At 31.1% G+C, this 16,763-nt stretch overlaps 1 protein-coding gene and 1 long non-coding RNA gene across 2 annotated transcripts; both read left to right on the top strand.

Annotated features, from left to right (window-relative positions):
- The first annotated feature begins 942 nt into the window (after positions 1-942).
- Positions 943-2,317, top strand: LOC143056854 (uncharacterized). The gene is made up of 3 exons (XR_012972542.1): positions 943-1,084; positions 1,535-1,704; positions 2,207-2,317. It is a non-coding gene; the product is annotated as an uncharacterized LOC143056854 (long non-coding RNA).
- A 4,003-nt stretch (positions 2,318-6,320) lies between these two features.
- On the top strand, positions 6,321-16,550 carry LOC143057490 (uncharacterized). Its single transcript, XM_076230798.1, has 6 exons — positions 6,321-6,478; positions 7,507-7,686; positions 8,436-8,688; positions 12,260-12,420; positions 13,116-13,280; positions 16,489-16,550. The coding sequence occupies exons 1-6, from the start codon at positions 6,367-6,369 to the stop codon at positions 16,548-16,550; spliced, it is 933 nt and encodes a 310-aa protein (XP_076086913.1). The 5' UTR covers positions 6,321-6,366.
- Positions 16,551-16,763: the final 213 nt, after the last annotated feature.

Here is a 16,763-nt window from a genome sequence, read left to right as displayed (position 1 = left end):
ATAAATTTGTGTAACACAGTCTTATGTTCTCTACTTATTGTGATGATGTAATTCAACCTCAAACATCAAATATCAGGATGTATTTATCAAAAGTAATTTTAAAATGTTCGAAACTGGCTATTCAGCCTTAAACACACTATCATAATCTTTCATTGAAATTAGACTATAATTAAATATAGTAATACAGTTAAAGGAAGTATAGATGAACAAAATAATTTTCATCTTCTTTTTAAAAATTGTATAAAGGGATAAAAATAACGAAAAGCTATATTTCAATATGTATTTGAATTTTATTTTTTTGAAATTTAATCTTTTTTACCAAAAAAACGTAAATATAAGGAATAATTTTGAAGAGCCTCTTTTGAATGGTGACAAAAGAGGGGAAGTAACTCTAGTTGAAATATGTTTGTAAAACAACAGTACGTGCAATTTATTTATGACCTAAAGCTAAGGTAATTGGTGTTAATTAACAGTGTGTTTGACACCAAAGCTGTCAAGTGAAGCCATGCACTTAATGGGTCACTTAATTTGACAGTTTACACAGCAAGATGAACTTCCTGTTCATTGAAGAATTACGAATTTGCCGGTATTTTAAAGGAATATTACTTATGGAATCAATCTCAAGGCTAAGAAATACAGGTGAAAACGGGTCATTTTCGAAATTCCAGGGTTATTCAATGACCCGTCTGGTGTCCAAGGTGATCCCTCAGAATTGTGAAATCTCAGGTCACACTGCAGAATACGGGTCAGTTGACAGGTATGAGTCAGACATGCTTACTTCTAGCCCAATGATTTAATATTTTTTCATTTAAATAAAATTATTTGTTTTAGATTGTTCAAAGTTAGTTGATTTGCCAAATTTACCATTAGACGTATCTTGTCATATTCCTGAATCCTGCATGGCTGCTCAGTGTTGCATTGATGTTACACCTATCAATAAAACCATTAGTGTAAACATTTCACTAGATCCATGTGTGTATGAAATTGAAATTGCAATAGAGGCATTGCATGTTAAAAAGTCCCTTTTGACATATGTATGGGGAGAAGAGGAGACATTCTCTTTACAAGGAGGAATCAAATTAAAGTAAGTTCAATTGTATGGATTTTTTTAGTTCATGTGTTTAGAATGATCAAACTCTACTAGCAAAAAGAAAGAATGTTATCTTTTGACCTCAGTTTTTTGGGGTTTATTTACCTATGTTTAATTTCATTCCTCAGTCATCTTTTATCAAAAAGACTTTTACCGTATTAATTAGTTAATGCTAATTTAGCAAGCCAAACATTTCAGCGTGCCAGCTATTGAGAAATATCATTTTATTATAGTATGCTAAGCAATTTTTTGTAAGTTTAGCTATTTTTGTTGTTGGACAGTTTTGTGCATGTTTCCAACAGTTTTATTGCATAATTTTTTTCACTAAAGAATTAAGCTCCAAGAATAGAACTAGGAGATAAAACTTCAGCACGCTTTCATATTATTATTATGCTTATAGTTTTTTGTAAACGGTTATTTTATAACGATACATGTTCCTTGAAGGTACAAAGTTTTTGATCTAGCAGAGGACAGGATGTATATTGTTGACTTGAAGTTTGAGCTGTGTTTGGAATATACACACCCAAATGACTGTATCTGGAATATAAGCATCTTTGATAAACAGAAATTTCCAAAGCCATTGTGCAACTGGGATGAAGGATTTTATATTCCAGGTGTGGAATAAGTTCTTTACTTTTAAGTATTTTAGTCACAAATTTGTATAATTTGTATAATGATTAATGGTAACAGAACATTTTTTATCTTTGGTTCACTAGGATAATGGTAACAGAATTTCTTTTGCCGAAAGAAAGCAAAGTATTGGTTTAAATGCTTATAGCAACTACAAATCTAATTGTGGAAAATATTGCAGTATAGTTAATTTTGTAGTTGTTATATTACATTAAGATGATGCTTTCAAAATTTGATAATTAAAAAAGTTGATTGGTTGGCAATGTTAAAACTAGTTTAAATTATTCACAAAAATGCTTAGCTAGCATCTGCTTTGGAAAAGAAAAATATCAGAAATGTTAAGAATAATGTACATTCAGTTTGATTGGGAGATGCAACAATTTTGAAAAGAAAAACATTAGGAAAAACAAAGCAGCCTAGGTTTCATTGTTGTCTTTCTAAGAGAAAAAATTGATGCTCTAGATAATATACTGAGTTAAATTTTAGGATTCTCCTTGAATAAGTGGCTATCTGATAACACATATGACAACAATGCAACACTAGATGAATATATGGTAGCACAATTAATGGAAGAAATGAGACTAAGGCCATATCTAAAGGACCCACAATGTAACAGAGCATCGTACTTTAACATCACACAAAATGGATGGAATATCAGTAATGGTATGTTTTTATTAGATTTAAATTTTTTAAACCATTACTTTCCATAGTACTCAATGAGCTTTTGTCATTACTTTGCATTTCTTTTTTGGTCTTTTATGGTATATAATTTCGATGTAATAGAGCCTTTTTGTGCTGTTGAGGTGTAAAGTAATACTGTAAATTCAGAAATTATTGCATGCATTTATTATTGTGATTTTGTCTGTTTAGACTTAAACGCGATTTTAATTTTTACTATTTTGAGATAAATCCTGTTTAATTCATATAAAATATTTCAAAATGCCAGTTTAAATTATTGCGTTTCCAACTCTGTCGCATATTTCGCAATTTTAAAAACCTCGCAATAATTTCTGAATTTAAAGTAACCAATTCATCAAACCACTAATTGATTACACCATTGCTTTCTTTGTATAATTCACCAATTTTGGGCATTCAATTGTCTAAAACTCGAAAGAAGTAACAGTTATTTTGTGTCGAATCAATATCTTTAAGCTTTTCAAAAAAATCTAACAGATATGCTCATGCATATATAAGCAGACTCATAACCAGAATGAGGGAGTGTAAAATCAGTTGCTTCTGATCTGAGAAACAATCAACATAGGCCCTTTTATTTTGAGGTTAATTTCTTATAAGTTTCTTATTTTCAAAATGAAACTTTAGCAAGGATTTAACAGTGATCCCAGATCATTATTTTTAATAACTGATCATATGGGTAACTTAGCTAAGGGTCAAATTTAAGGTTGCATGAATACATATGGCAGTGCGATTTAAATGAGGTTAATTACTGTCTTGCAAGTCCCTTTTTCATCACTGAAGCTACAGAGCCAGCAAAAACTTTTTGTGTCGGATATGAATTGTTTGCAATGAGTTTCTAAAAAAGGTTTGAAACATTATGAAAGAAACAAAAACTATACATTACTTATTCTTCTTATGTTTTTTTCTGTCTTTATAATCATGATTACTTTAATTTCAGGATGTGAAGCCGGAGCAATCATGGATTTGCCATCGCTGCAGTCAAGACTATCATGTCATATCACAAACAGCTGTATGGGAGTTGATTGTTGCATGGATGTACAGAAACTTGGTCTCTCTCTGAATTTTTATTTGAATTTGGATATATGCAATAACAGATTCACAGTTGGAGTTGAAAACCTAAACAGAACAATATCAATATTGAACATTGAATTTGGAACAATCCACACCTTCTCTTTTATGGGTCTCCTTAAGATAAAGTAAGTGATTTCCGTTTATTATTATTTTAAAAGATGCATTCGAGTATGCCTGTATGCCAATTGTCTTCAACAATTTCAGTAAACAATGGTTAACATGTGATGAATCTAATTGTTGGAGACTTTATAAAAATGAGGAGATAAGGAATAATTGCTATGAGACAATTATCAAATGAGATGGACACAGACATTTTTTAGCAACCATACAGCGTTCAACAATGAGAAAAAACCCATACTGTATTGTCAGCCTTAAAAGGCGCAGACATGAAAATACAAAACATGTATAACATACTGCTTTTGATTCATATACAATTTTATATTACTATATCTATATACAGTCAAACCTGCCTTAACTGTCACCTGCCTAATGCAGTTAGCAGTCACCTCTCTTTTACATGAAATCATTTTGACTTTTAACAGCGATATCATATAACTTGTAACTTTTAGTTTATGAATAACAAGAACTTTTTATGTTATTGAATTGACCAAATTAAAAGGATTTTGTGACAGCAGGTTTATCTCAGCTGTATTGTAATATTAAAACTTTATTTCTTGTTATTTTAGTTACCAGATTTATGATTTCCCAAGTGAAAGTGTATTTGTTGCCAATGTCAACATGAGTTTATGTTTAGAGTCATCTGGATGTATCTTTCAACAAACGGTACTCAGGGATACAAAACTACCAAAACCTCTTTGTGACTTTAGTCAAGGATTTCCTGGTAAAGGTGATTTATGTTCATTAGTTTTACAAAATGTTCTCCCATTATAATTTTTACATAAATAGAAGTATGTTTTTCAGATTTATATTGAATGAGTAATCGATTTTGTACTATTATGTAAGCATTGTTCTAATTTTTATTGTTCTTTTAGGCTACAATGGATGAACCATTTTATCACAAATGTTCAGATATTTCTTGTCTCTGTTTTTTTTTTATAACATGCCTATCTATGGTAGTAGAGGGTGTTATTTTACTGGTCAGCATGTCTGTCTGTTTGTATGTTCTGTGTCAGGTTAAAGTTTGCTTACGGAAGTTTACCATGAGTTCATGCTGACAGCAATTTGAAACTTTGTACACAAATAAAAATGAGGAGATGTGATATGATTGCCAATTAGACATATATCCACCAGAGTTGAAATGCATTGGGCTAAAGCACTTAAGCCAGGATCAGACCAATAAGTCTTGAATAATGATGAGAAGATCCTATACTATATATATGACTATTAAGGGCCCTTACACAAAAAAAAAATGTGAAACAATTCAAGCAAGAAACTAGCATATAACTATTTACAAAAAAAAAAACAAATATGTTTCTTCCAACAGGAACAGATGTTATGGCATTGATAACAAAGTTTCTAGGGGAACTCTAGTGAGGTGGAACACATATATATTGACAACTGAGTTTACTGAAGGTCCTTAATATTTAATGCATGTGGGGTTTTATTGATGAAAATGCTTTTGTTTTTAATGTTGTATAATTTAATTTGTAAATTAAAACTAAATTCTTGTTCTTTTGATTTCAGATTTTTCTTTAACACACTGGTTGGAAAAGCAAGATGTAGTTATTTCAAAAACATTACCAGAGTACACAGTTGACTTATTATTTCATCAGTTGGGAATATCTGGATACTTGAAGGATCCTGGATGTATACAGTCCACAAATAATACTAACAGTTTTGGATGGAATACTTTAGGTATAAGATATTAATTGAGACTGAATAGGCTCCAAAAAAACATCATGAAAATCATTTTATCATAATCTACATGTATAAAAATTCTTTGCTCGAGAGAAATTTATAGGGGTGCTTGATTTACTGGTTTCAACTATAACTTTGCCATACATGCTTATTGGAAATTGGCAATGTTTAAACTTTCTTTAATCAGAGATACAGTTCGGCCTTCAAGAAGACATGGTAATGAAAAAAAAACAATAAATTATTATAATGTGTAGTACTCACTCAATCACATGTTTATTTATTAATTAATTAATCATTCATTAATTGTTAATTAAAAAAGTTCTGTGTAGTTTTTTTCAGTACATGTATTTCAAATTTTCTATATGCTTTGATTATGTCATTTTAGCTTGCTCAGAAAATATATCCCTTCCTCACTTACCAAACTATGTAAGCTGTCATTTACCAAATTACTGTACAGGACTACTATGTTGCATGATGGTACCTCTCCTACAAAGAACATTTGAAACACATGTTTTATTGGATGCTTGTGCCTACAAACTCAGTATTGGAATTGAGAAACTTGTCATCAATGAATCTTTGTTTGATTACACTTTAAATACATGGAAAACTGTATCACTAGGAAATATGATCAGACTTGAGTAAGTTAATACCTTAAATGTAAAATTACGAGAAATCAATTACATTTAAATTGATGTTAAAGAAAAAATCCTTCTATAACTTCCATTTTTAATGCATGAAAACTACATCACTTGATAACATGGTTGACTTGTTAGTAAGCATACATTTAAAAATATTACTATTGATTTAACATGTTTAGTTGCCAGTCAGACTTAAGATTTTTAAGTTTTTTCCTAAATTGAGAATTAAACAACTTTAAAATCTCTTAATTTTTTTTTAAAGCAAATACTTTTTAAATAAATCTTTTTGAAATAGAATTATTTAAAAAAAAATACATACACAATCAGAATGCTAGATACTTGAATTTGATTGTAAGGATATTTTGAAATAGGTTTAAGATAGAAGAAATTAGAGTTGAGAAGATCTACCTGTTTGATGCCAAGATGAGTGTTTGTTTTGAGACCCACGGTGACTGTAGATACAAGTTTGACATTTTGAATGGTGTAAGGATACCAGAACAGCCTTGTTCCTGGTCTGATGATTTTGTAATTCCAGGTCAGCTTACTTTAAAGCTAAAGGACAAATTGAAAGAATTAGTCACATGAAAATATGGAGCTGTGATATGATTGCCAATGAGATGACTTTCCTCCTTAGTTAAATGAAAAGGATGTAAGCAATTTTAGGCAAGTATTCAGCCTTCAAAAATGAGAAAAATCCAAACTGTATTACAAGTTTCATAAAAAAAACCAGACATCTATGGAATATACAAATGTGTTTCTTTAAGAAGGAGAAAATAAAACCTGGTATTTCATGGACATTTTCATAGACATTTAGCAACATATTTTTGAAACCAAGTTTGCTTCTATTCTTATCATGTTGTTCCTTTTGTTTGTGTGAGGAAACATATGAAACTTTTCCTTAGAAGCTTTGGTGTATAATGTTCATTTAAACATTTGCAAGTCTGTCTCATTGAATAGTTACAAAAGCTATCATTGCCCTTTGTGGAGTTTATTCATTGAGATCTTTAGTTATACCCCCGCTTTGAAAAAGGGGGGGTATACTGTTTTACCTCTGTCTGTCCTTCCGTCAGTCCGTCAGTCAGTCCGTCCGTCCCATGAATATTTTTCGTCGCATTTTTCTCAGGAACTACAATACAAGGATTTCTGAAATTTGGTTTCAGGGTTTATTTCAGTCAGCTATACCGTGTGATGCGTTTTCAGATTGATCACTTGACAACTTCCTGTTTACCGAACACTTGTATGATTTTACACATGATAGCCAAGTTGAAAATTTTCGTCACATTTTTTGTCAGGAACTACAATACAAGGATTTCTGAAATTTGGTTTCAGGATTTATATAAGTCAGCTATACCGTGTGATGCGTTTTCAGATTCATCACTCGACAACTTCCTGTTTACCGAACACTTGCATATTTTTACACTATTAATATTATCCACTTGCGGCGGGGGTATCATCAGTGAGCAGTAGCTCGCAGTTTCACTTGTTTTTTCCTTGAAGAGCCAATCATACATTGATTAGTTTACCTGAATAAATAATGTGACTCCCTGTAAATTTGTATTTCAGGTTTTAGAATTGATAACTGGATGAGTGATAAAGGACTTAGTAGTTCCTTGAAGCAGTTACCTCCAATCCTAACATCACAGTTATTGGAAGATCTGGACCTGGCTGATTATCTTTTGAATCCAACATGTGACCAGTCAGCTGATAAATATAAAACTGACCACAACCATGGATGGAACTCAGGTAATAAAAAGAAGGAAAAAGTTACATTTATGTAAGAATGTCTTTTATTGTTAACACACGAAAAGATCAATGAGGACTATATGTTAAATTCAATTGAATTAAACCAGTCAGTATTTTCCAAACGTTTGGATAAATCAATCATGGACATAAAAAAGACATTTGGTATTTGGTATGATTGCATATGAGACAACTAAAGAATAAGATTGAAAACAACTCTGGTCACCCTGCAGCTGCCTTCAGCCTTCAACCTTAAAGCAAAACCCATATCCTACAGTGAAAGGACCATAAGTGACTAAATGTGAAGTAATTACAAAGAGAAAACTAAGGTATCATTAAAGAAAATAACAATAAACAAAACAAATTTGGAAACTTGTATAAATAGACCAGTGTTTAATTTTGAAAAAAAATGAACTTAGAACTAAATGAGAGCATTCAAAAGTCAGTCATGTGGTAAGCTGTTATGGGTTGATTCCAATACTTGGGAAGGATATTAGATACATATGATACAGCAAAGCCCTCAATCTCAAGAAAGCACTCATTTACCAAAAGAACATAGATTGTTTGCCATTTTTTTTTTTTATCAAAATGACAATTTTTAATAAACAAGATGGCTTTTAGCTTTCTTTAACTATGTTCCAATGATTATTTGCTTTCTTAGTTTATTGTTTTGTGCTTTAAAGATGCTGACATGTAGTACTAATACTACTGTCGATTCTACTTACTGATTAATTTCTATTTCTATTTTTCAGAATGTGCAACAAATGTAACACTTCCTGACCTTCCTGATTCTATAACATGTCACTTGGACAACACTTGTACAGGATTTAGTTGTTGTGCTGACATTGAGTTCATAGACAGAAATGTGAACATCTTTCTCACGATAGACCCTTGTAATTATAAACTAAACATTGGTATAGAAAAATATCAATTTGAATTTTTCCTTATGGACTTTGAGTTTGGAATTGAGAAACAGTTTCATATTGGAAAAGTGATTGAAGTCAGGTATGTATGCTAATGATTTAAAGATATATAATCGGTAAGCGTTTAATATGGCACCCCCACCAAACTATAAGAACACAATAACGTACAACAGTTTATTCCCTTGGGGTGCCATATGGAACCTGTTCCATATAATCATAGATGTTTGATTTATGTATTTAATGCAAAATGTAAATGAAATCTCCCCAAGATAATTAATTCTCAATCTGTCTTTTTCTATTTTCAAAACATTGTTCATAATGATTTAGATCATGCAACATATTCCATAAATTTCTACATTAACATATTTCATACTGTAATTAGTTTATTGTTTCAAAGATCTTGTTCATTGCCAAAGTTTTATTACTTACTAAGTTGAAAATATAATAATTTTTGCAGATACAAAATTACAGACTTCCCTGGTATGTCACTATATTACATAGATATGGAATTTAAAGTTTGCCTCAATGATGGAGGTCCGTGTGCTTTCGAGGCTACAATATTTTCTAACACTGAGTTACCAATGGTCCATTGTCACATGAGCAAAGGGTTTTTAGATTCAAGTAAGTATATTTTAACAATATAAAATTCAGGAGATACTGTATGATTGCCAAGGAGACAGCTATCCACCAGAGTTAACATGAAGTGAAAGTAGGCAAAAGACAGGCAAATGCGGCCAATAATGGTTGAGGCCTTATGTGCTGACAGGCACGAAGAGGATGAGTGAGTGTGAGTGAAAGTAAGCAATTATATGCCATCATACAGATTTCAAAAATAGAAAAGTTCATACCATAAAGACAGCTATAAAAGGCCCCAGCACAGAAAGACTTTTGAAGTACAGAAGTTGCTCATTTTAATTAATTTAATCACCCATTTGTCTGGTATTTTCAGGCTTTCTCATGTTTAATTTGTTTAATTTGAATATTTTTCAACAAATATGCCATGTTACTTTGCTATTTAAAGAAATAAAAATGTTCAAGCACTCACTCCTCTAAGAAATGTTTAAAAACCCAACATTTTATGTTGTACTCTTGTTCTGCTTTTATTTTCATTTTTAGCTCACCTGGCCCAAAGGGACAAGTGAGCTTTTCTCATCACTTGCCGCTTGGCGTCCGGCGTCAATAACTTTTACAAAAATCTTCTCCTCTGAAACTACTGGGCCAAATTTAACTAAACTTGGCCACAATCATCATTAGGGTATCTAGTTTAAAAATTGTGTCTGGTGACCCGCCAAACCAACCAAGATGGCCGTCATGGCTAAAAATAGAAGATAGGGGTAAAATGTATATTTTGGCTTATAACTCTGAAACCAAAGCATTTAGAGCAAATCTGACATGGGGTTAAAAAATTTATTAAGTCAAGATGTATCTGCCCTGAATTTTTCAGATGAATTGGACAATGGTTTGTTGTGGTTGCTGCCCCTGAATTGGTAATTTTAAGGTAATTTTGTCATTTTCAGCAGAGTAAGATCTACAAATAAGTCAACATGATCAAAATGGTCAGTTGACCCCTTAAGGAGTTATTGCCCTTAATAGTCATTTTTTACCAATTTTTCGTAAATTTTTGTAATCTTTTACAATAATCTTCTCCTCTGAAACCACTGGACCAAATTTAACCAAACTTGGCCACAATCATTATCAGGGTATCTAGTTTAAAAAAAAGTGTGTGGTGACCGGGCCAACCAACCAAGATGGCCACCATGGCTAAAAATAGAACATAGGGGTAAAATGTATATTTTGGCTTATAACTCTGAAACCAAAGCATTTAAAGCAAATCTTACAAGGGATTAACTTGTTAATGTAGTTAATATCTATCTGCCCTGAAATTTTCAGATGAATTGGACAACTGGTTGTTGGGTTGCTGCCCCCCAATTGGTAATTTTTAAAGAAATTTAGCCATTTTTGGTTATTATCTTGAATACTATTATAGATAGAGATAAACTGTAAACAGCAATAATGTTCAGCAAATTAAGATCTACAAATAATCAACATGACCAAAATGGTCAGTCAGTTGACCCCTTAAGGAGTTATTGCCCTTTATAGTCAATTTTTAACAATTTTCATTAATTTGGTAAATTTTGGTAAGTTTTTACAAAATGTTTTCCTCTGTAACTAAAGGGCCAAGTTCATTACAGATAGAGAAAATTGTAAGTAGCAAGAATGATCAGTAAAGTATGATCTACAAACACATCACCATCACCTAAACACAATTTTGTCATGAATCCATCTGTTTCCTTTGTTTAATATGCACATAGACCAAGGTGAGCGACACAGGCTCTTAAGAGCCTCTAGTTATAATGAGTTCTATTTTCTATTTTTAAGACTGGTCAATTTCAACATGGTATACTGAAATGAATATAGACACGTCTGAAAAGCTTTCTACAAGTGCAATATTGGTGTTGTTGGATACCCTTGGAGTAGCCCCTTTTCTTAAAAAGAAGGAATGCAGTAGACAAGATCCAAGCTCTATATTTGCTCTTCAGTACCAAGGTTGGAGTACAGGTAATGAATATTGGTTCTTTTAGATAGATATATCTGTTCTTCTTTGCTAAAATGCAGATGGAATTATGCAGTTTAAAAAAATATATAAACTCCTTTCATCCTGTCCAAAATACAACCATTTTTTAAGTGCCAAAAATGTTAGTTATTGCATTCTTGACCACTTTAATAAATTTCAGTCATCTTGATCTGCTTTACCTAGAACACTGATAGGTGTAGCTTGTTGTTGCCAGTAAGGGCAGTAGGTCTTAGTGAGTGTCATAGAGTTGCTAAGATCTGACTGTTCTGAGTATGGCAGATGATATTTCCCTGCGATTTCTCAATCTCCTATAGCTTACCCTTGAATGATAGCATAGTTAATTATTCTATGACATTGTTTTGTAGACTGCAAATCAAGCACCACTGCATTACCTCACCTTGACACATCTGTAATTACATGCTACTTAGATGACAGTTGTAACAATGTCCAGTGCTGTCTTGATGTGGACTTAATTGACAGATCTCTACATTTCTTTTTGAACTTTGATCCCTGCAACTATGTAATAAAAGTTGGAATTGAGAGATTAGAGATGGACATTTTTTTAACTGATTATCAGTGGGGTAAATGGAAAGAAATGGATCTGTTTGGCATACTCAAGATAAAGTAAGATTATTACATTTCTTACAAATAAAATGTATGATATAACTTCCTGAAGGGGAAACACCTGTTTCAGGATTAAACTTCATCAGGTACTTCAGATGAAAAAAGCAAAAACCAAAAGGACACATAAAATAGAAAACTTAAGATGTTTTTGTACTTATAGTTGGCTTTATCTTTGTTATAATGTTGTAAGATATGAATGCTTCTTTAGAGAAAATCAGAAATCAGAATGTTAATCTTAAGTTCAAGGTTATAATCATTGGGATATCCTTGGCATTGTGTCCAAAAACAAAAAGTGCTTTTGTTTGTGAGGTGCCATCTCTGAATTTGGCTGTTTACAACCAAGAGAAACTTTCCCAGTAGCCAGTTTATTTTTCAAAGCACTTATTAACCACCTTTTCTAAATAAATCTCTGAATTGACATTTGCTGGATTATTTTTTTTAAATTTGTTTGTAGGTTCTTAATTAATGATTTATCTACTGAACAAGAGTATGCCATTTCCATGACTGCTAGTGTATGCTTGGAATCTAATGGAACCTGTCAAGAATTTCACATCCTGGACAGAATTAGAGTACCGAAACCAGTGTGTAACTGGGATAAAGGATTCAAAATACAAGGTTAGTATAAAAAAGAAGATGTTGTATGATTGCCAATGAGACAATTCTCCAAAAGAGACCAAATGACACAGAAATTAACAACTATAGGTCGCCATACTGCCTTCAACAATGAGCAAAGCCCATACCACATTGTCAGCTATAAAAGGCAAAATGTAAAACAATTCAAATGAGAAAATTAACAGTCTAATTTATATACAAAAAATGAATGAAAAACAAAAATGTAACACAACAACAAATGATAACCACTGAATTACAAGCAACTGACCTAGGACAGACACATACATACAGAATGTGGTGGGGTTAATTAGATTTGGTTTCTTTTCATTATTTTGTTAACTTTTTTCAACCTCTTTGGATAATTCAATGATAACAATATCACTGTATTTCTTTGAGTAACATATGTCACATATAGACTATATTTGTATATGTTATTCCATGCTTTGTCTGTCTGTCTATTTATCTACAAGCTTTAAAGTAATATATATATATGGAATTACCTTTTTATTTGATCATGTTCCTCATTACCGGTAGTAGCTATGTGTGATCATAAATGGTTGGTGTGGTCAGTTGCAATATTCAATTTTTGATAATTGCTGTCATCCTTTAATGTATAATTTGTTGATTGACAATTGATAACTTGTAAATGTGAGGAGTATTAATTGATGCTAACATTTTTGTTGTTTTATTTATTGTAGACTTTTCTTTATCCAAATACATGTCAGAAAAAGGACTGATTCAGCTTAATCAGATGGCAGTGTTAGATGTACTTGAAACTTTAGGAGTATCATCTTATTTGAAGTCTCCATCTTGTGACAGATATACAGCACCTTTTACTGTTGACAATAATGGATGGTCAAATGGTATTTAAATTGATGTTTCCTTTTAAGGAGGCTCGAGGGTATAAAAATTTCAGAAAAAAATAAACATTTGTTTTTCATTTCAAATTTTATTTGTAACCATTTGTAGTTGTTACTTATCATATGGTACAAAAATCATTCAAAACAAACAATTCGTGTTGGCCCCAGATGACTTTTAAAATGTATATATCATTGAAAAAGTTCGAAATTATCTCCCTTTGATGGAAAAATGCCATTTTTTGGCTTTAAAATTGAAATATCTTTTTTAACTCATCGGTGACCTATATTTTTTAATATAATTTCCATATAAGCTGTACTTAAACTAAATTATTGTAAAATTTGAGCGATTTCTGTAATAAATTTCTTTTTTTATTTCGATATTAAATTTATTTCTCCTATTACTTCAACAGAAAAAAAACTCACCTTTACAAAAATGTATGCTTCTTTCGAAGGCAAATTGTGAGCGCAAATGATCGGTGACCCAACTTTTTTATTTTATTTTTCTATTAACTATAAGATAAAGTTCATTTATAGAAAAATATAGAGAAATCCTATATAAATGATTTAGACCCGCGAACCCCCTTAATGCTATAAATCATACTTTCTCATGGAAATTATAAATAGCTTTTCCAGATTTTACCTAACTTTAATGAATTCCAAATTTTTCACACTTTTGAAAAAAAGAAGTAGAAATGAAACATACTTGCTGACTTTGAAAATCTTCATGAGGATTTTAAAATGAAGTATGCAAGAGATGTTTTAAGGATTACAATTTTGGCAGCATTTTTGCATCCAGGTTTTTTTCTTACCTAGAAACAGTGCATATCTCTTCTTTTTACCTATGGCAAACTGATGATGAGCTAATGAGCTGCTTATTTTCTTTTCATTTGCAGGATTCTTGAAATTATTATCCTTTTTTTTATTGATTCCTTCGTAATTTATGATTTGAAAATCTAGAAAGAACTTCTTTTGTGTTACTAATTTCATATACAACTATTTTTATGTAAAATTTTAAAAGTATTTTGGCTAGTTTTAAAAAAAACATTAAAATCTCAATGCAGATTTTGACCCTTTGTTAATCTTTTGTGAAATAATTGAAATCTATGGGGCCAATATTAACCTATTGTTGATCTTCTGCCATGCAGGAATTGAAATTTTTAATTGAAAGAACGTTTGCACAGCTTCTATGCTTTAGATTTTGAAAATATTTATATCCAAAGAAACTTACTCATTACATATATATTTTTTTTACGATTTGAATACTAACAGTAACTAAAACATCCAGAAACGTTTGTTTTTTTCCCTCTAATACTTTGTAAAGGATTAAGAAAATTAGAGACCTCACTGTTTTATTTCATAAATATATTTTTTTTCAGATTGTGCATCAACCATTGGTTTAAATGAAGTGATTTCTGGTCATTCTTCTTGCCATATTTCTGAAAAATGTACAGCCATATACTGTTGCACTGATATCCCACAGCTGAACATCACAGTAAATACTGGTATTGATCTGGATATTTGTGACTATCAACTAACTGTGTCACTAGAAGAAGTGACCCTGGAATATTCATTGGTTGACTATGAATATGGATCCAAGAAGAAATTTTCTCTATTTGGGTTATTTGATCTCAGGTAGATATATTTAGGAAAGACACAATCAAACATATAGACTAACATTGGGATACAAACTTAAAGGTATACCAAATGATTTTCTGTTAGTTTGTAATTTTTAATTGAAATTATTTGTACAGAACAGTATTAATCAATTTGTTGGACAATTTTATATGCAGCTACAATGTAGACCATTACTCCAACATGATTGTTATTGAACCGGTCTTGATATTTAGGCTAATTACTTGATACTAGGGCCGATTTAGATTTTAAGTTCTGTGAATTCAGAAATTTTTGCGTGCATTTTATGATTACGATTTTGTCATTTTATACTTAAATGCAATTTTAATTTTTACAATTTTGAGAAAAGTACTGTTTAATTCATATAAAATATTTCAAAATGCGAGTTTAAATTATTGTGTTTACAACTCTGTCGCATTTTAGCAATAATAAAAACTCTACAATATTTACTGAATTTACAGTATTTTAAAGAGCACTTCATTTTAGCATAGAAAATTTCCAGAATATATCAAGATGGAGAACAATAAAAGTGCAGCTCATCATTATTATATTTTCCCCATCTATGTTTTAACTGAAATACTGACCTTTTATATTTCAGCTTCATAATAAAAGATTTGGCCAGTGAAAATGTTATGTTCAGTGTGAATATTTCGGCATGTTTAGAATCAACTGGTATTTGTCAGTTTGAGCAAATTTTGATGAAAGATGTTCAACTTCCTAAACCTATCTGTCACATGAATTTAGGATTCAAGAACCCAAGTAAGAAAGTATTTTTGTGTAAATTAAGATATCCTTTATGATTATTTATATGCTTCTTTCTAGTAATTATGCCCTGTTTGTAAAGAAGAAATGTTAGGGTGTATGCACAGGTTAAAATCTTTCTATCATATTATCCAGGTTTCTGTCGGTCAATTTTTTTCTCCTTTCCATACAAAATTTTTCTCAACCACTACAACTCAAGCTTTCTTTATATGAGCATGTTACACTATGTGATGCATTTTCACATTAATCACTCAACAACTTCCTGTTTCCCAGTACTTGTAGTGCGGTTTTAAAATTAACAAATGACTTGGTTTTATCTATTGTGAACAGCAATAATATATGGCATTCACATATATTTAGATCATTTGTGTTTTGCTAATATATAAATAAGGAGATGTGGTATGATTGCCAATGAGACAACTGTCCACCAAAGTTCAAATGAAGTGGATGTAAGTAATTGTAGGCAACTGTATGGCCTTCAAAAATTAGAAAAACATATTGTATAGTTACTGACTGTTTCACATCAGATTTGTGTAAAGCACTTTCATAATTACCAAAGACCAAATATTTTTAGTCATACTTGTGTCAAGCTTTGTCATCACATCATGTTGTGTTGTAGAGCCTTTGGTCTAGTATGATTACTAATGATGCATACAGGAAGATTCCCTTTGTCCAACTGAATCCACTTTTAGTGATTATTAGATTTCAGTGATATCAATTCAAATATTTAAAAAAAAAAAAAAGATTTGATGTGTACATAAAATGAAAGAAAGTACAATGTATCCTTTTTTTTGGGCACATTTTTATTCAATTATAGGTTTTGAATCTTCTTGGATGACCACACAACAGTTCCATGTTCAGAATGCATTATGCTGCTAATATCTGCACTGGTATTCTTTGCCATTTTTTATTGTTTAAAAACATTATTCCGATCATATCAGTAAACTTGAAGATGAGTAAATGAATCATTTAAAATTTTTGAAAACATTTTTTTTTATTGTTTGTAGATTTTACACTAACAGAGTTCTTATCAGAGAAGGAACTTGATTTTGATGGATTACAACTTTCTGCTATTGCAACATCAGTACTTCT

This window comes from Mytilus galloprovincialis, chromosome 13 (genome assembly GCF_965363235.1).
Source record: "Mytilus galloprovincialis chromosome 13, xbMytGall1.hap1.1, whole genome shotgun sequence".
Lineage (NCBI taxonomy): Eukaryota > Metazoa > Mollusca > Bivalvia > Mytilida > Mytilidae > Mytilus > Mytilus galloprovincialis.
The sequence above is the reverse complement of the archived record's forward strand: the minus strand, read 5'-3'. Positions and strand labels throughout refer to the sequence as shown.

Coding starts and splice junctions, on each gene's coding strand:
- LOC143057490 (XM_076230798.1), top strand. CDS start 6,367: ATGAGTGTTTGTTTTGAGACCCACGGTGACTGTAGATACAAGTTTGAC. Junction 7,687..8,435: donor CAACCATGGATGGAACTCAG/GTAATAAAAAGA, acceptor TCTATTTTTCAG/AATGTGCAACAAATGTAACA. Junction 12,421..13,115: donor TAAAGGATTCAAAATACAAG/GTTAGTATAAAA, acceptor TATTTATTGTAG/ACTTTTCTTTATCCAAATAC.